At 36.3% G+C, this 19,813-nt stretch overlaps 1 protein-coding gene across 4 annotated transcripts in view; it reads left to right on the forward strand.

The window, feature by feature from the left end:
* LOC149552327 (Serine/Threonine-kinase) overlaps nucleotides 1–19,813 on the forward strand; it is a 161,571-nt gene that overhangs the window by 23,461 nt on the left and 118,297 nt on the right. For 3 of the 4 annotated variants that reach the window (XM_089787862.1, XM_089787865.1, XM_089787864.1), the window contains exons 2-4: nucleotides 6,302–6,375; nucleotides 6,666–6,746; nucleotides 19,091–19,183. In XM_089787862.1, coding sequence (XP_089643988.1) covers nucleotides 6,302–6,375; nucleotides 6,666–6,746; nucleotides 19,091–19,183 — 248 coding nt within the window. The remainder of the gene's footprint in view (nucleotides 1–6,301; nucleotides 6,376–6,665; nucleotides 6,747–19,090; nucleotides 19,184–19,813) is intronic. The other variant, XM_089787863.1, reaches the window with a different exon arrangement.

Genomic DNA, 19,813 nt, shown 5'->3' on the forward strand with positions numbered 1-19,813 from the left:
CTCCAATGCATTCGACTTGTCTTAAAAAGGTAAACTTTTAATCAATGCGAAATTCTACTTCCTTAATCATATTCCAACGGCTACAATATTCAGAGATTGGCTTCCCATCACCAGCTAAACCTACTGCCCACTTTGACAAAGCATCCACCTCCTTGTTAGCTTCTCTAAACACATGACATATTTTAAACTCCTCAAACCCATTTAACTCCTCCATAATTGATTCTAACAGATTTCCTAAGTGCCATGCATTAATTGTATTTTTACTCACTACCTGCACCACCACCATTGAGTCTCCTAAAATAATTTTCCTACCCCCACATCTTTTTATACATTTTAAACCTAACAAGGCAGCTTGGAACTTTGCCTCATTATTTGTCCCATCCTTCAATCTTAATGCTCCATAAGCCACTATATCCCCTAGATTATTATCCCTTACAATGCATCCAGCCTTTGAATTTCGTGGATTGCCTCTGGAGGCTCCATCAAAATTTACTTTTAGCCAACCTATTTCAGGAGCCTCCCACTTCACCTCCTCCCTTTTCTTGGCTTTAGAATTTGCTAATCATGTATCTCCTGCCTTTCCAATTTTAAACCCTAGGCATTTATTTTGAATTGCCCTACTAGAGTCCATAAACACACAATTTGATAAATTTTTTCCTAAAGACTGCTGCACTCACCACTTCTTCAATAGAATGATCTATTCAGTTTAAAAGCTGATCAGTTGATTCTGATTTATCTTGAAAAATCCTCCTATTTCTTTCCTTCCAAATTACCCATATTGCTATTGAGGGGCATATTCTCCAAATGCATTCAAAACAGTTTTTTCTTCCGTCCCTCGGCCATGCAATGAAAAAAGCATTGAGAGAGGGGCTCCAAGGTCCTACCTAGCGCAGCTTTCCTAGAAGGTGACTCCAACATTTTGCTGCTATCTCACAATTTAACAGTAAATGATCCACATTCTCCTCATCCTTTCCACACATTATACACTTTGTAGGGCTCAGAAAACCAGATCTTTGTCTTCTCTCTCCTGTTAAGATTCTTCCTTGAATTGCTAGCCATGCAAATGTGCTAGCCTTTGGGAGAATTTCTTTACTCCAACATAGGTCCCCTGCTTCAAAACATTCATCAACCTTAGAATCTAAAATTTCATACCCCACCTTAACTGAATATTTAGCCGAGGCTGCTGCACACCAGCTTATCCTATCTTCTTTGTTTAATATGCAAACCTTCCTACTCTTGAAGATCTCCCTTAGGGATTGTTGCTGTCCATCCAACAGGCCCTCCACTCTCTAGTATTTCCAATTCCAAATTTTTCCAAGAACCCCATCACTTTCCTCCATATAATCTCGAACATTCCTGCCCCATCTCTCATGTAAATTCTGTTTCAATTGTTCATCACGTAAATCCTCATCTAAAGATTTGTATCCATTCCAAGAATCCTCCTAGAACTTTGCCCTATTTCCATTTCCTATGACCCAAGATGTATGGTCAGTAATGACATGCCTGCATGAAAGCATAAAATTCCATATTGCTGACCCTCTTATCGGATTTTGAATAGTTAAAATCCTTATATTCTCATTTGAATCCAAATATTTAGCCTTTAAAATCCTCATCCACACCTTCGCAGCATCATTTGCCAGCTGCCACACCAATTTAGCCCCTAAAGCAATATTCATTGTAGTCCAGTCTCTTATACCTGCCCCTCCAAATTTCTTAGGCCTGCATATTTTCTCCCACTTTAGTAAAGGCCATTTTTTTCCCTCTCCTGCCCCACTTCAGAAGAATTTCTTCATCTGCCTTTCCACTAAATTAATCACCTTTTTCAGGATTTTTAAACACATCATTGAGAATATGGGAACTGCTGAAACAACAGATTTTAACAACAAAATCCTTCCTGCAGAGGTTAGCCACTTACCTTTCCAACCATCCATCTTCCTAAAACACTTCTCAGCTAATCCCTTCCAAACTTCACTTTTATTTTGTCCTTGGAATAGAGGGATGCCCAAATATTTACTTTGCAGAACTCCCTGTCTTATATTCAAAATTCTCCCTATAGCTCTTCTTCTATAAAGAGGGGTATTAAATTTTTTTTTCAGACTTTGCCCAATTTATTTTCTGTCCTGAAACTTTCCCATAAATTTCCAAAGTTTTCTTCATTAATCTAGCTTCCCGTTCCGAGGTTTCTCCTGTGTGGAATGTGTCATCCACAAATTGTAGATGTGATATTGGGTCTACTCCCCTTGCAACCTTGATCCCTTTCCATAGGCCTTTAACCCTTCTATCCTTAATTAGCCTTCCTAAAACTTTTGTCAAAATAATGAATAGGAAAGGAGACAGAGGATCACCCTATCTTATCCCTTTTTCTAATTCAAAAAAGCCTTGGGGACTCCCATTAACCAGCACTGAAAACCTAACAAAATTTAAACAACCCTTTACCCAACTAATCCATTCCTCTTTAAAACCAAATTTTTTCAAAACTTTAAATAAAAAGACTCTATTTACCTCATCATAAGCTCTTCTTATATCCAGCTTGACCATCATTTTGCAAAGTTTATTTGTTTTGATCTAATGGATCATTTCATGAGCTATAATCACCCCTTCAAAAATTGATCTTCTTGGAGCAAATCCACTTTGTTCCTTTGAAATTACGTCTTTTAGTACCTCTTTTAGCCTATTCGCCACAACCTTTGATATAATTTTATCACAATATTACATAAAAAGATAGGTCTAAAATCCTCAAAGGAGTTACATTCCTCCTTTTTTGGAACAAGGGCTATAAAAGTGTTATTTAGATCTTTTAGAACAAACCCACCTCTTCGTGATTCCTCCAACATCTCCCAGATTTCATCTTCAATACATTCCCATACAAGTCTAAAGAAACTTCCTGTGAATCCATCCCGTCCTGGACTCTTATCTTTCCCCAAACCCAAAGCGCCTTTTTTACTTCCTCTTTAGAGACCACAGCGTTTAACCTTGCATTTTGCTCATCTGTAATGCATTCCGAAACCTCCTCATCCAAATCCTCTCCCCCATCCTTTGATCTACCTCTATCCTTGAAGAAATTGACTGCATCATTTCTTATCATGATGGGGTCGCTTATCATCTCTTCTTCATTTTTAGTTGAGAAGATTTTATAATGAGCTCTTTTGATTTTTACTGAGTTATGGAAATTTTTTGTGTTCCTATCCCCTTCATTCAGCCATGTTTCCCTAGATTTTTGCCTCTAAAACATTTCTTTTTTTAACAAGGTCTCCTCATACTCTTTTTTTAGCCGCTTTTCATTTTTAAAATCTTCCTCATCCATTCCACCCTGAATTATTCTATCATTCAAGATTTTCAAATCAGCTTCCAATTCTTCTTTCCTTTTAAAAATGTTTTGAAACAATTCTCTATTCCACACCTTCAGTTTTCCTTTTATAAATTGAAGCTTCTTGAATATTTTAAAAGCCATGTTCCCCTCCCTCTTCGGAGCTTCCTGCCACCACCTTTCAACCATTTCCTTAAAAGCATCCGCCCTCAGCCACATAGCTTTAAATTTAACAGGGCATCGATTAGGGGTGAGTTCCTCCTGTAATATGAGACTAATGGGAAAATGGTCAGCCCCATGGATAGGCATAATCTCCGCTTTTACAGACCAATCAACTTTAGTCCAATCTCCCCCCCCAAAGGAACCGATCTAATTTTTCAGCAATATTAACAAAACCTTGCCTCCGATTGTTCCATGTAAACTCTGCCCGTTTGAAAGGAATATTGATTAGTCCATTATCCATCATAAAGGCTGAAAAGTCCTCCTGTGAAATTGACTTCCATCCTTTTTCTCCCTTTTTTTCTCCTGGGTATAATATAGCATTGAAATCCCCCCCCAGTATGGTAATTTCATCTTGTAAAATTTCCAACAATTCTGTTAGTGTTTTCCAAAGTTCTTTCTTCCCTCTGCTTTGAGTTGGGCCATATACATTAATAACATTGAGATCATATCCCAATTGTTTTGAGGAGACCTTTAACCATTGCCAGTTCCTTTTAGATTGCATTACAATTCCCTTTACTGTATACTTTTTCCAAAAGACACCTAAACCTCCCGAGGCTCCTTCAGCGGCTGCCCATTCACTTTCCCATCTACAAAACTTTCTTCTCATGCCTTCTACCTCATTTATCTTTACCTTGGTTTCTTGCAAGAACACTAAATCCGGTTTTGCTTGGTCCATGCCTCTCCTGATCAAGTGAGTTTTATTAGGGGCATTGCATCCCCTAACATTCCACGAGAGGATCTTCATCCTTTTGGGAGGGGTTCTTACCCCTTCCCAACTTCAGTTTACTTTGGCCTCTCACACTTCCAGCTATTTGAATCAATGCATTGATCGTTTGTATTCCCCTTTTTTGGCTTTCCCCAGTCGACACTTAATGTTTTTTACTTTAGCTCATGCTACTACACTTAATGTTTTTTACTTTAGCTCATGCTACTCTTAACCACAACTGATTTCAGGTACTTCTATTTTTGGGAAACAATAATTTTTAGATAAAAGTCTTCGCTTATTCTAGACAATGTATTTGAAGATGATTGTGTAGTTTAATTTGTTCTATATGCAAGTGAACTATTATAAGCATAAGAACTTTTAACATATTTTTTAATCTATTTTGTATAAATGGCATGCAAAAAGTCTTGTAAACACTTGTTGGCACTAAGGTTTTGGTAATGATGATTTTATGCCAACTTGCTACTGAAATTGATATTCAAGCCCACTTATGTGTTTTATTTTTGATATTGTGAATTTTGTAGTGTTTGATATACATCATAGGCTCTGTATTGCCGCAATTGTTGATTTAGGATTTGTGGCTTTTTATATGAATTGTAATATTAAATTCATAATATTGTCTACTATCCAATTCTAAATTTTGTGATGTACTTTCTCTATTTTCAGCTAGAGAGTGCAATCATTTGTTAGCTGTCTTAGGCATAGTTCCAAGAATCACGTCGATTCATGCGATTCGGCGGTTTGATTCAAACGAAACGATTTCTTGTGAATCGGTGAATTGAATCAGCGATAAAGGGTTTATGAAATAAGTTACTCACTAAATTTTAAGGGTTTTTTAAATTTGCCGATTTGTGACTGATTCGATTCTGATTCATGGCCGATTCACGATTCGATTCGGTCTTGCTGATTCCGATCAGATTCTGATTCTTGTTACTTTGGTTTTAGGTGCTAACTGTCAAGAAAGGATATATTAATTTCTCATCCTGAGTAGAGGTGATATACACCTTAAGCTCTTGCCCACAAACTAAAAAGTAGCAATTTTTTTACTCTGCAAAACCTTGAGATCTAATTTTTACATATTATAAAACCTAGAGACCATTTCCTTGACTACCAAGGTTAATATTTGTTTTCCCTTATAATTTGAAGAAATGATGTCTTTGCTTTTATCCAGAAAGTGGGAGTGTATATTATTAGCTATCATAAATTGGATTATTGACATTAAGTTAAAAGATTATAAATTCTCTCAACTCATGTAAAATAATTGTTGGGTCTTGTGTCCATGCCTAGAACCAAAAGACAAGCTATATTCACAGTCTAGAGTTCTAGAGTTACAGTTAATGTTCTAGTTACAAGGGGGTTTTCTCTTCTTATTTGAAGAAAGATTTATCCTTACCGCTGTTCTCTTTTGTGTTGTTTTTAAAGGAACAGAGTAAAACAGTAACATACTTATTTATCAATCCACTGATGCAGAGGGTTTGGCCCTACTAATAATTTTTACCATTTTTTCTGGATAATTAGGGTACAATGACTCTGTCACAGTGTGATGAATGGTCTAAAAAGAAACACCATTTCCAGATCCAAATCAATCTTTAAGGAGATTTCCTTCTTTCTTTGTCACCTTTCAATTCCCAATTAGATTCTCTCACCCATGCAAATTTTCAGCACTTATTTTGCCCCCCTCTCAAAGTCTACTCATTTCAAATCCTCTTTCTCCTTCGCCCGAACTATGTTCTCAACTCGCACCACCTCCACCCCCAAACTGCAACAGTTGCTCTTTTCTCCTTATTTCCTTACTTCACTCTTTTGCTCGAATAGCTTCACTCATATTAAATCATTCCATCAACTCCTCTTTGTTAGAAAGCTTTAATGAATATTCTTTTTGTCTAATATAAAATACTTCCAATTTTAATTAAGTAGCACCCCATTTTAAGTAAAAGCTTTAGTTGACATGATGAATTGATTACTTTCAACTTTTCATGAATTGTAAAATATCTGGATTGCATTTGGTGCATAATTTAACTAATATTTTATATCACTTCCAATTGCAGAAGACTTCATTATATTCCAAGATACATTAATTGCTCTTAAAATAATGCGTTCCCAGTTTCCCAAAATTGAAAAGGTTTGTATACTTCTGTGCATGGACTTGTTAACTATGGTGCTGTATTTTTTTTTTGGGTTTTTCAAGTTGTTTAGGGAAAATCCATGAAGCATAATAACTGCAAAATTTGTCCTGCAAACTTAAATTTGAAGTTCTGGACCAAGAAGATACTTTTGATGTCTAGACTCTATGTTATTCATCAGTTTAATTATGTATCAAATGCTCAATTTTGCAATACTTTGATGATCTTTTTGTAATTACCTTTGTGTTATGTAACTTATGTTGCTTAATGAAAAAAATATTTTTTCCAGGTGGCAACTGAGCCATTTGTGCTCCGGTCACAATTGTACAGCAGTGTTAAAGATAGAACACAAGTTGACCGGGAGTTGGAGGTTTGTGTTGCTTTTTTCTGACATCATTCCAGGCAGGACACTTTGTTTCATGTTAACTGAAGTGTAATGACCCTGACCAGATTATAACTCAACAACTCCAGTTTTAAAGTTAAAATCAATTATTATACATTTTGTCAAACACTTGGCAAGCTAACTTAGTTACCATCGATATGAACCTGGACGAACTCTACTTTTTATGCTAATAGATTGCAAAATATAATTCATCTGTTTGTTTTTGTTTTATACTCTGGATCATTTACTGATAAACATGCATAAGTAAATACAATCACAGAATTCTGAAACACAACCGAAATATGACTGATGTTTTATTCAGTATCTCATACTGCAATAATACTGACATTTTTATTCATTATCCCATAGTTGCAACAACATCTGAAAATCACATTAAATTAAAGAACCTGATATTGCACGATAGGAGTGCTTGATATTGTAGCCTCTAACTTCATGCCAAGGGCTTATCAAAATCAGACTCAAGTCTGTGATGAACGCTGCCTCCCCATTGCAAGTGCTGGTCCAGCTATATAGGTGTCGAGTGTTGCCTGTAGACTCCAGCTGAGAGTCAAATTGCAGAATGGCGGCTTAATCTTGACTCCTAAATGCAGGAACAGCAGGGCACATATCTTCCCCAAATGCCAACAGAAAAGACTTGGCAGTCACAGATCCAAACACATATGTGAAAGGCGATTCCCTCAGCAGCAACACACTCCAGGTTCAGGTGTTCATACAGGCTGTTTTGATAATGGCCACAAACGTTAGACAAGGTACACCAAGGCTGAATATTAAGGCTCCTGTAGACAGAATTTTAGTTGCCCAAAAAAGTGGCACCAACCCTCGCCAGATACAAGGATGATGTTCGGTAACAGCAGACCCCAAAGCAGTTAATATGAACGCCAATTAACAGAGAATGCAGGCATCTTGCATGCAGACAAAAGAAGACTAAAATTGCAGAGAATTGTCACGCCTAGCAGCTGTTATAACTGGGCGCTCCAATCCAAAACTCTAATAAAAAACCTCTCAGTGTATAACTCTTCTCACCCACAGTAGAAAGACAGTAGGGAAATTTCTTCAATTGGTTATACCACAGCAACCAATACAAAAACCAAAGTCTTCTTCCAAAGCAACAGAAAGTACAGACATGGAAGACAATTCAACTAGAATAATTCTTAGAGCCAATTCACAATACCTCAGCTGTGAGTTGCAATACACCTCTCGGATTCAAACCCTTATACTTCAGCAAGGGCACAGGAACCAATGGACTCGGAAACTTTCGGACAAAGCAACAAAAGCAAGTAAAATATTTGGATGCTTTTTCCAATGAAATGAGCTCATATTTATAATTGCTTATTGGCAAAAGTTTCCAAAAAGAACTCAACTCCAAAAACTTACCAACACAACTCTTTTTACTAATATGCCTTAATGACGCTATTATAATAAAATATTAATATTATAATAATGTGACTTCAATAACTAATTAATTTTTATGAGCTCACACAATTAACAACGACATCCACTGTAGGTGACGACTAACTGTCAGAGCCACCCACTGCAGTGCCAAAAATAGATTTACTAGAAATAGTAAGTCTGCAACTGAGATCCCCTAATCACCCTATCAGCTCATGCGGGTCGCTATGATGAACTGACTTGTCCAACTGTAGAAGCTTGCCAAAAATGGGTACATTACATGATGTGATGTTTTTGTAATGCTTTTTACCTTTCTTATGGCAAGGCCTATTTGGTGGAGTTTGTGTTGTTTGTTTGCCTTTCATTTGCTGTTGACAGGTCCATTTATATTTGTGCCAATCAGAATTTTTTTAATGCATTAGTTGCTAGCTCAGGAATTCCGACCAATTCATTTTTATAGAATGAAGATATACATTGTAATTTTAAGAATTAATTTTGTGTACAGTTTTCTTTGTGAAGTCTAATCCCTAATTAGTGCTTTCCTTCACCTTCTATAGGATTAGGTTGTTGAAACTATCTTACTGTTCAAGATTTTTCACATCCATACCAATGTTCATTTTTTTTTCGGATTAGTAAACTAGGGGCCAGTTCTCCATTTATAAAGGAAAAACCATAATTAGGGCCTGAAAGAAACATAGATGGAGTATATAAAATTTCCATTTTGATTATCGTTTCTTCATTTGTGAAAGGAATTTCACTACTGAGGCTCAAAAACTTTGCAGAGTAGTTGAAGATTTGAGAAGATTAGTGGCATTATTATCCAAGCTAAGTCCCGGTTGTCATGTCCTTCATCAAGGAATTTATCAGATCATAGTGTTAATAAAAGTATGATCACAACATTACTGATTAAATCAAACTACAGTCTTTAATATATATTCAAGACAACTGACTAAAAGATGACTTTAGTTTAATTTAAAAGTCATTTAATATTTCGGTGAGGAATTTCTCAATTCTTACCCGCGTCCAAGAAACAACTTGGACATTTGCTCTCTTTTTTTGGGTTTGGCACTCATGGTGGGTGCATCACAGGAGGAAGTGTTAAGGGTGGCCTGTGCATGCTTAGCACCAAAATGGGATGGGGGTTTAGAAGGCATTATGAATAGAGCGAAGTTTGGGATTGGGATCCATCTACATCTTGGGCCGTGGCGTTTGATTGGAGGAGGTGTTGGCAAACTCCAATTGTTGGTGGTGTTCACCTCCACATGCCCTACGGAGAAACACTTGGTGAAGGCTAGGAAGGGTTGGCGGGCTTTGTTGGGTTTCCTGCAAAGATTGTAGGAGGAGTGAGCAGTAGTGGAAGCAACGCGTAGGAGGCAGAAGGTGACGCCTGTGAGATCCACTGCTCCTCGTGATGCAGATGGTTGGCCTTTGCCACAAAGGCAAGTCAAAACTAGGGCCGAGGATGGGGGTGAGTCCAGTGCTGGTGTTTGAATAGCGGAGGGTGGATTTGTGGTACAGTTTGTGTGCAGGATGGCCGAGGGTGGAGCTGGTGAGAGAGGCCAGGCTAATGTGAGTCGTGGTTTATTCCCCTGCTCATGGAATCGAGAACTTTTCCAACACGTAGGAGGTGGAAGGTGACAAAGCAATGTGTAGGAGGTGGAAGGTGATGCCTGTGAGATCCACTGCTCCTTTTTGATGCTGATGGTCGGCCTCTGCCATAAAGGCAAGTCAAAACCACGGTCAAGAGTGGGGGTGAGTCCAGTGGTGGTGTTTGAACAACGGAGGGTGGATTTGTGGTACGGGTTGTGTGTGGGATGGTCGAGGGTGGAGTTGGTGAGAGAGGCCAAGCTGACGTGGGTCGTGGTTTAGTCCCCTGCTCATGGAATCGAGAACTTTTCTTAGGCACAAGCGATGGGCTGGTTTATGTAACTGGCTGGTAGGGTGGTTTTGATGGCCATTTTGTGTCCCACGGGCCTCTATGTTTTCGTGTCATGGCTATCTATGTTCCTATCTATTTAGTGGGTCGGGGTTTAGTGTGAAAGGATTTAAGGTATTGGTAAATCCGTTAGTTCAGTGGCATGTTTTTGTGGTAGTTTTCATGTCTGTCACTTCTTTCCAGCCAGTGTAGTGGTGTGTTTTTGGGGATGTCTCTGTGCTGTGAATGTTTATCGGCCAAGTATGTGGCTTGAGCCTCTTTGCTGGGAAGGTTGATACAGTCTATGGTCGTCTAATGGCAAATAAAATGTACTGAAAATATTTCGAATTAATAAAATAACTATTACCGATTAAAAAAAATGTCATTTAATATTAATTTAAAGTCAAATCATTATTAAAAATAAATACAGAAAATACTTTAAGATAACAATTTCCTAGAATAAAAGATAATCAAATTGTAATTAAGGATCAAAATTGGTGACTCTTTCAAAAGGGCGAAATAATGAAAAGGCATGAGTGATTCCTCTTATGGGAAGATATAAAAGGGTTAAGTGTCCATTTGAAATGGGCAAGCAAGATCAAGGAAATTAAAAAAGAAATAAGTATCTGTTCTGCAATCAGACAGGAGAAATCAGGATTATAGATTTGATTTAAATAAGTGCAGATCTGATTGTGCCAATCAGAAGATTACTAATGCATCAGTTAGTAGCTCAGGAATTCAGACCAATTCATTTATGGGGAATGCGGATATACATTGTAATTTTAAGAATTGATTTTGTGTACTATTTTCTTTGCGAAGTCTAATCCCTAATTAGTACTTTCCTTTACCTTCTTGAGGATTAGGTTGTTGTAACTATCTTACTGTTCAAGATTTTTCACATCTATACCAATTATCATTTTTTTGGATTGGTAAACTGGGGGTCAATTCTCCATTTAGAAAGGAAAAACCTTTCTTATTGCCCTAAAGAAAACACAAATGGAGTATATAAAGTTTCCATTTTGATTACATAACCGTTTCTTCATGGGTCAAAGGAATTCACGGCTGAGGCTCAGAAACCATGCATAGTGGTTGAAGATCTGAGAAAATTAGTGGCATTATTATCCTAGCTAAGTTCTGGCTGTGTTGTCCTCCATCAAGGAATGTACCAGATCACAGTGTTAATAAAAGCATGATCACAGCATTACTGATTAAATCAAACTGCAGTCTTAAAATTTTATTCAAGACAGCTGACTAAAAGACGACTGTAGTTAAATTTAGAAGTCATTTAAAATAATTTAAGTGAAATCATTATTAAAAATAAATAAAGAAAATACTTTAAGATTACAATTTCCTAGAATAAAAGATAATTAAATTGCAATTAAGGGTCAAGAGTGGCGACTCTTTCAAAATGGCAAAATAATGAAATGGCATGAGTCATCCCTCTTATGGGAAGATATAAAAGTAACAAGTATTCATTTGAAATGGGTATGCAGGATCAAGGGAATTAAAAATAAGCCTTTGTTCTGTAATCAGAAAAGGAAGAGGCAGGATTATAGATTTGATTTAAATAATAAGTGCAGATATGATTTTGAAAGGTTGTGTCCCTTTCAAAGGGCAGAAGTAATAAACAATTGTACTCTTTGAAGGGTGCTAATGGTGAAAGGTATCGTCTCTTGCCAAAGGGCATTTATGATAAAAAGGTGTGACCTCTCCCTTACATTGGGAGTTATAAAGTGAAGAAGGTCCATTTGAAGAAATGGGGGCAGATTGGATTAAAGAAGAAATGAAATACACAGCAGATTCAAATCCATATACTGTGGTCTTGGAATATATGTATAATACTGGAATTTGGATTTGTATGAGAGTCATACTTAATTTCACTTATATGCATGTACATTCGTAATACACAGAACACTAAAATAATTAATTGCCTAGTCCTTAGTTTTCCGCTAATGCCTTTGTAAGGATAGGATGTTTGTGTAGGGAGAGGCAGAGTAATTCCTCACAAGACAGGTAAGTCCTAAGAGGTAAGGACATGTATTTCTAAAGTTTTGAGGGGAAGTCTCAAGATGGTATGGACATGTATTCCTGAAACCTTGAGTTAGCCTGCATGTAGATGGTTTCCAAGAGCATTAATACAGTAATTCAACTGTCCAATGTTAGGATTAGGGAAGTAGTGAGGACAGACCTTGAATATAAAATGCTATTTATCACATTAGGAAGAATCAGAGATTAGTAAATCCATCCATCCATCCATCCATCCTTGAGGGAGCCTGCATGTAGATGGTTTCCAAGAGCATTAATACAGCAATTCAACTGCCCTATGTTAGTATCAGGGAAGTAGTGAGGACAAACCTTGAATATAAAAGGCTATTTATTACATTAGCAAGAATTAAAGACTAGTAAATCCATCCATCCATCCATCCATCCATGACAAATAATTCCCCGTCATCCTTAGGGTTGATGATTCATCCATCCATACATCCATGACAAGTAATTCCCCATTATCCTTAGGGCTGATGATTCTGAGAGAAGTAAGGAATTAGGGCTTAAGTATGTCAACAGTTAAAAGTATTGTGAAATTCATTCATCCATCTATCCATCCATTTATCCATGACAAGTAATTCCCCGTCATCCTTAGGGTTTATGAGACAAGTAAGCAATTAGGGCTTAAGTATGTTAACTGTTAAAAATATTGTGAAACATTAATTGTTTCTTAATTTGATCTGATTTAAATGCATAGTGATGTATGCTAGTCATTGGAAAATGGTAGTCTCCTAGTAAGGGACATTACAATGACTACGTTAAATTTCCATTTCCAAGCACAATCCAAACCCTAGCTGGAATTTTTGGGGTAAATCAATTGAAGTCCCAATAGGGGACATTACACGCGTACATTTTTGAAAGGATGCTCTAGTCATATTGGATGTTGATAAATGACTTTCATTAAAGGATCTACTTTTATTTTACACATTCTTTTCCCTTTTTGATGGTTAGGTATCTCATGGCAACATTGTGGGACACATTTATTTGGAGAAGGGAAAAATGTAATTCACTGATGAAATTGCTCTATTGATGTACCTCTTAGTTACCGATTCAGGTTCGGGGTCGGATTTGGGTTCAAGAATCCGATTCATGGATTCATGATTTTTAAATATTTCCCATTATGATTTATGAGTGTGTGTGTGTGTGTGTATAAAAACATATATATTTATTCCAAGTTTAGCTTGTGGGTCCTTGGGGATTTGAGATAGATTCGTATTGGATTCATGCGGGTCTGCATGGATTTGTGACAGATTCCCGCAGGGTTTGGATTTGACCTTGTGGATTTTTACGGACAATCTATAGGGTCAAATCCGGACTCTATGTGAATCCGACATGAAACAGTTCGCAAATCCGGACCCAGTATGACCCAGATCTAGTTTAGGGCCCAAATGCGCAAAACAGGTAACTAAGATATACCTCACACCTTGTATTCAGTGGTATAGTGGTTATAATAACCACTTTTCTCAAACAACTAAAATCATCTTTGATTTTATGAGATAGAAATATATTTGAAGATGACCATTATGGTCATCTTCATCTGAAAAAGATATATGTAATTACATTTAAGTTAATATTATGCAAAAAGACATGTGTCATACGTTATGCGAAGAGGCATGTGTATGGAAATGTGAAATGTTAACATTAACATTTGAAGGGTCTTGCAACTAGGATTTGAAGAGACCTTGTGTAAGATGAAGAGTAAAAAATGCAATGTATTTATGCGATTGCTTGGTGTATTGTATATACATGAAGTGAAAGCCTTGTACTATGAACATTTTCTTGATCGATAAAAGAGATATTTTGCTGGTGTGGCTAGGTTTTTCCCTTCAAGTGGAAGGGTTTTCCCAAGATAAATGTTTTGTGTCCTTTATGTATTGTTTATGCTCCATTATTGTTATTTATCTTTATTTCTACATCAAAACTTTAACATGGTATCAGAGTTTCATTATAACAACAATAGAGGAGATGCAATGTTCTAAGTAGCTGAGAGATAAATTCTCACTCTTGGAGGCTCATGTTCTATATTTATATGCATTATCGTGGTAGTTCTTTATTTCTTCTATATAAGCTCTAGTGCATGGATTCTTGGAGAGTATATATATATTTTAAGGATTCAATTGGCATCTCTAGCATGAATCTTTGGAAATGGAAAGCAAGTCTTTGGTGTCCAAGCCCGGTCTAGGCGGTTACATTTTTGAAGGATGAGCATTCATGGGAGAAGCAGCATGAGCAACATATTGTGATAAAAATTTGGGCTGTGCATTTACATTCTCTTCATCTTATTCCCAATTTGGGTTTCTTGTTTGGGATACCATCAAAGTGCTTGTATATATTGCATGCATTTGTTGATGAGATCATCAAAGTATTACTCAGAAAAACTGAAATATTGTCAGCTTCAGAATTGTTCTTGATTCGAGATCTCAAAAGGAGAGATATCATTTTGCATGCATCTCTTTGCTTGTGATTCGACTCTTATGATGAAAAATAAATAAATAATTTTAGCAACTTTAGTGAGCTTTGTTGTTGTCCAAAATCTCTGGCGCTCAATTGTCTTCATTTTTATTATGCATTTTAGATGTCAAGTCATTATAGGGGCTTGTCACTACATTTTTTTTAGTCCCAGGAATAGCAAAGGGTTCTCATTTGATTACACCTAGTATGTGGGAGGATTTTTTAGTATGTAGGAGGATTTTCTAGTATACGAGTTGTAGCGGGAGCTTTGAACTCCAGACAATGTGAAAGATTTTTCAAGGGTTTTCAATTTCGGCTTCATAGATATGACTTGGCATCATTAATTCTTCACATGTTGAGTGACAACAATTCCTGATTATTCCTTCAGGTGCATAGCCCTTTTGCATCATATGAGTCGAGCGAATGTGAGTTGTGATGGAAAAGGAGATAGCAAGGACTTGACGAGTTAGAAGTTTGGAAGGGCATGAGCACCAGTTGTGAAGGATTTGCTTTGGGATGGCCTCTTGTCAAGTCCAACTCATCTAAATCTGGGCTTTTCTATCACCCCTCTATCGCTCACTAGGGGCACGTCTTCAAAATTGAACTGATGTAAGAAAGGCTTGATGAAATTCAGAGGATGTGTGGCAACTTTATCTCATTCTTAAATAAATGTTGAAGTCTAATGAGTTTGAGATATAATTTCTTGCCGTTAAGGTAAAATTTGAGATCATATTTAATTTTAAGTATTATACTTGTGTTCATTGATGTTGATTCTTAGAATCATATCATGTGCATGCTGACTTAACTTTGTGCAAAAGCCTATGATGAGATTGGCATGTTATTTTGGAAGATGTCGATTCTCATTTTCCCTCATGGTAACAACTTTATTGAGTAACACATTTTTTTCAAACAAGTTCTATGATTATTGTATGAATGCTAGTCTCGTTGCTCATATTGTGTTGAGATCAGACTTCAAAGAGATAAGTATTAATGATTATCTCTTGAATATTGATTATAGTGATTGTTTTTTAGCATTAATAGTTATGAGTTATTAATATCTCTTGTGGTTGCAGGATGCAATGAGATGGTGAGAGATTATGCCACATTGTTTGTAGTTTTGATACTAAACGGGTGGCACTTTATTGAAAGGGGAAGACCATATTTAGAGAGAAACTATTCAGCTTTAGAGGGAGATTAGGCAATAGAGGGAGATGTCCAACCCTTTGCAAGTTTATGCAATAGTCAACCATCTTATTAAGGAGATTAAAGCTGTCCCTACTGAGAGGGAGTTTCCATTATTAGAGTTGTTGCTACCGAGAGGGAGTCTCTATTATTAAAGATGTCCTTATTGAGAGAGAGCCTATGTTATTAAAGTTGTCCCTAGTAAGAGGGGGTCTCTGTTATTAAAGTTGTCGCTACTGCAAGGGAGTCTCTTTAATTAAAGTTGTCCCTACTGAGAGGGAGTCTCTGTTATTAAAGCTGCCCTTACTGAGAGAGAGTCTTTGTTATTAAAGTTGTCCCTGCTGAGAGAGAGTCTATTAAGACAAAATCTCAGTTATTAGTGCATTCTTCTCTGGGAGAAGATTGAGGTGAAAGCCCTCGTTCCACCCTCTGTGAGTAGGTACGGTGGACCACCCTCTGCAAGTAGGCATGGTGGAAATGCATTCTTCTTTGGGAGAAGTCTAAGGTGAAAGCCCTCGTTCCACCCTCTGCAAGTAGGTACATTGGCCACCCTTTGCAAGTAGGCATGGTGGACATGCATTCTTCTTTGGGAGAAGTCTGAGGTGAAAGGGATCGTTCCACCCTCTGCAAGTAGGTACGGTGGACCACCCTCTACGAGTAGGCATGGTGGAAATGTATCCTTCTCTCAAAGAAGTTTTGAGATAAAACTCTTCGTTCTATTCTCTACGAGCAGGCATGGTGAAAGTCATGCATGTGACTCCATTCTATGTGCTTATGAAGTAACTATGTGGATAATGTTATGCTGAGATAATATATGAACTTATCATCTTTGGTTGTAGCTATGTGTGCAAGCCTAATTAAAGATCTCTCTCTTGCTAAGAGGGATTGTTGAAGTTTGTAGCTGTGATAGAGATCATCATCTTTGATTTTATGAGATAGAGATATGTTTGATATGACCCTTATGGTCATCTTCAGCTGAAAAGATATTTATAATTATATTTAAGTTAATTTTATGACAAAAGACATGTGTCATACGTTATGCGAAAAGGCATGTGTATGGAAATGTGAAATGTTAACATTAATATTTGAAGGTTCTTGCAATTAGGATTTGAAGAGACCTTCTTGTGTAAAATGAAGAGTCAAAAATGCAATCTATTTATGCGATTGCTTGGTGTATTGTAAAGACATGAAGTGAAAGCCTTGTACTATGAACATTTTCTTGATCAATAAAAGAGATATTTTGTTGGTGTGGCTAGGGTTTTCCCTTCAAGTGGAAGGGTTTTACTAGGATAAATGTTTTGTGTCCTTTGTGTATTGTTTATGCTTTGTTATTGCTGTTTATCTTTATTTCTAGGTTAAAACTTTAAAAATTATATAGTATATCAATGTAAGCAATCAGATCAACCTAACCAATATCATCATTGCATCAATACAAATAATCAATGTGTCGATATGCAACTAAACAAGGCATTGAATTTCATTGACTTTTTTTCTCCATCTTGAGTTAATTGCTTGCTAGAGTGACATTATTCCTGCATTTGGGGTGGCTTGCCTATAAGGCTTGATCATTACATCATGTTGGGAGAACCTTGGTGGGGGCAGTTGCATTGACGTGTTGAGTGATCAAGTGGGGGCTTCTCTCTTAAATTAATTGTTTTCTCTAAATTTGTAGGAGGCTTTATATTTTCCTTTATTCTCACATTATTATTTTTAATTTAAGAGGCATTGTCTGCCTTTCTACTCCCCAACTAAGTTGCTGAATCATGGGACTTTTCCGCATGCTCACGGGCACGAAACGTATTGGAATCAGATTCTGAAATGAATCTCCTGGGGGGACACATATGGGATCTGTGTTTTTAAATGCCTGTCTAGAGATTCTAGTTTGATCTTCTAGATACTTCTTACAACTTAGACTGCTGATTGGAGAACTTTGAACTTATCTATCACAAGATTCTGGTTTGATCTTTTTGATGCGGAAACCTGAATTTAAATCAGAATGATATGGAAACCTTCTTTACTCTTTTTTGGATATTTTATTGTGAGAGCTCTAACTATTCTAGATTAATATGGTAGATTTAGTGACCAAATCATGAACTGGGTTTCTCTCAGAGTTTTGAAATTTATAACTTTTGGTATGTCAAAATTTTGCTTTGTGGCATCTATAATCAACTTTAAAAACTTATCAAAACTTTTCAGAAATATAACCATCATAAATATATTTAACCCAAAAATGTATATAAACAAACAACTTTGTAGTGGTTTTGTTTAGCATATTTATTGGTATATGACATTTTAAAAGTAATTGTAGTTTTCAGCTGCATATATATGAACTTACCAAAAATGTACCCACCCCCCAAGAAAATTTCTGCCATACCGGCATTTTGTACCCATACACCCATTTCCAATTTGGCAACTTAGCCCCCCAGTAGTTGAGCCTTCACTAAAAACCCTTTAAATCCATTATCAGTAATATAGCTTTGATTTCAATATACTACCTGTAACATAATCTTTCATTTGAATAGTTAAGGCATGGAGTTTTATGCTATTCTTTCTGTCTCTCTGTGAAGAACATTGTGAGGATGAGAAATAATCAATTTGACTGCACTCTTATTTGTGTCAGTAGATTATCGCAGAAGACACTTATAGTGGCAGCTTCTGGAATTATTTTCCATATTTTTAACAAATTGCCTAAGTATTCCATTTTACTTATGTTGATACTTTCCCTAAAGCTGTATTTAGCAGTTCACTTTTGTCAGTTCTCATGGCAAATAACTATGTGAACAAGGCTTTGAAAATTTAGAAACTTATAAAAGTGGAGAGATAGTGAGTAAATACTATTGTTGAACTATCCTAGAGAAGTCACTTTTATATAATGGGACAGAAGCATTCCACTGTACATCTCATATTGTAATTTGTAACACCTAAAAAGGTTTTCTTTGGGTTCTGAATTGGGAATGCATTTCCAGAATACCTGAACAAATAAGGTATTGTTATTGTGTATTGTGCATTTGAATTTTGCATGCTTTTGCTTGGGAAACAGATCAGATTCCAGATTTTTTTTATGTGTAGTTGGATTTACATGTGGAACTAGATGATTTTCATTGTGTAAGCAGTATGGATTTATCAGTACAGAATAACACTAGCAACTAAAATATAGCACATAATACTTCAAAAGACATCTGATGAGAATAATGCCAAGTATTTTACTCTTTATCATTCACAGATGCAAGTGCCACATAAATTAATACTAGAAGCTGTGCATTTCAATTTTTCAGTTTGTATCGATACTCCTCTGAAGTTGACTCTAATGCATTTCCGTACTTTTCAGGATTTGAGGAAACAGGAGGTTTTACGCATTTTCAAATTGAACACTGGTCAAGATGATAATGCCATCATGTTCATGGATGATTATCTTCAACAGGTTTTTCTTCAATTCTCACCTTGTTTGTTTGTGTTTATTCCAATAGATAGCTTTTAGAAATTTCAAAAGACTGGCTTATCTTGATTGACAAAGTGCAAAACATTTTTTTGGCTCCTAAATATATTAGCAATGCAGGCTAGATGAGAAGTATTTCATCTATAAATACATTAACACTAGCAGTAATGTTGAATCACATGCTGCTGGTTTACTTATACTTGTAGCTGTGTCAATGTTTTAATTTTCTCTCTTTCAGGACAATGAAAAATGGAACAGTGAAGATTAAAATTTTTAAAATTTGGTTGGGGAATCTCCCTTGTAAAAAAATCACCCTATTACTTTTCAGAATAATCTTTAGCTTTCAGATTACAATATAGATAAACTTATGATAACCACCCATCTTTTTGTTTTTGCGTCTGCAAACAATGCAAATAAGCATTCCTCTGTAATATAAGAGATTATATGATATATCAACTTGAATCAAATAGCCTGTAGTAGCTAACAAATGCTTGCTTCTTCTAGCTACCAGATTGAATTAGCTTAAAACATATAAGTTTTTATGAAAGTATAGAGAATTTTATACAAAGCCACAAAACCTGAATCAATAACGACTGCAAGACAAAGCTTGCAGTA

The sequence above is a fragment of the Cupressus sempervirens genome, chromosome 6 (assembly GCF_028749045.1).
Source record: "Cupressus sempervirens isolate cs-2001-9-10 chromosome 6, ASM2874904v1, whole genome shotgun sequence".
In the NCBI taxonomy this organism is placed as follows: domain Eukaryota; kingdom Viridiplantae; phylum Streptophyta; class Pinopsida; order Cupressales; family Cupressaceae; genus Cupressus; species Cupressus sempervirens.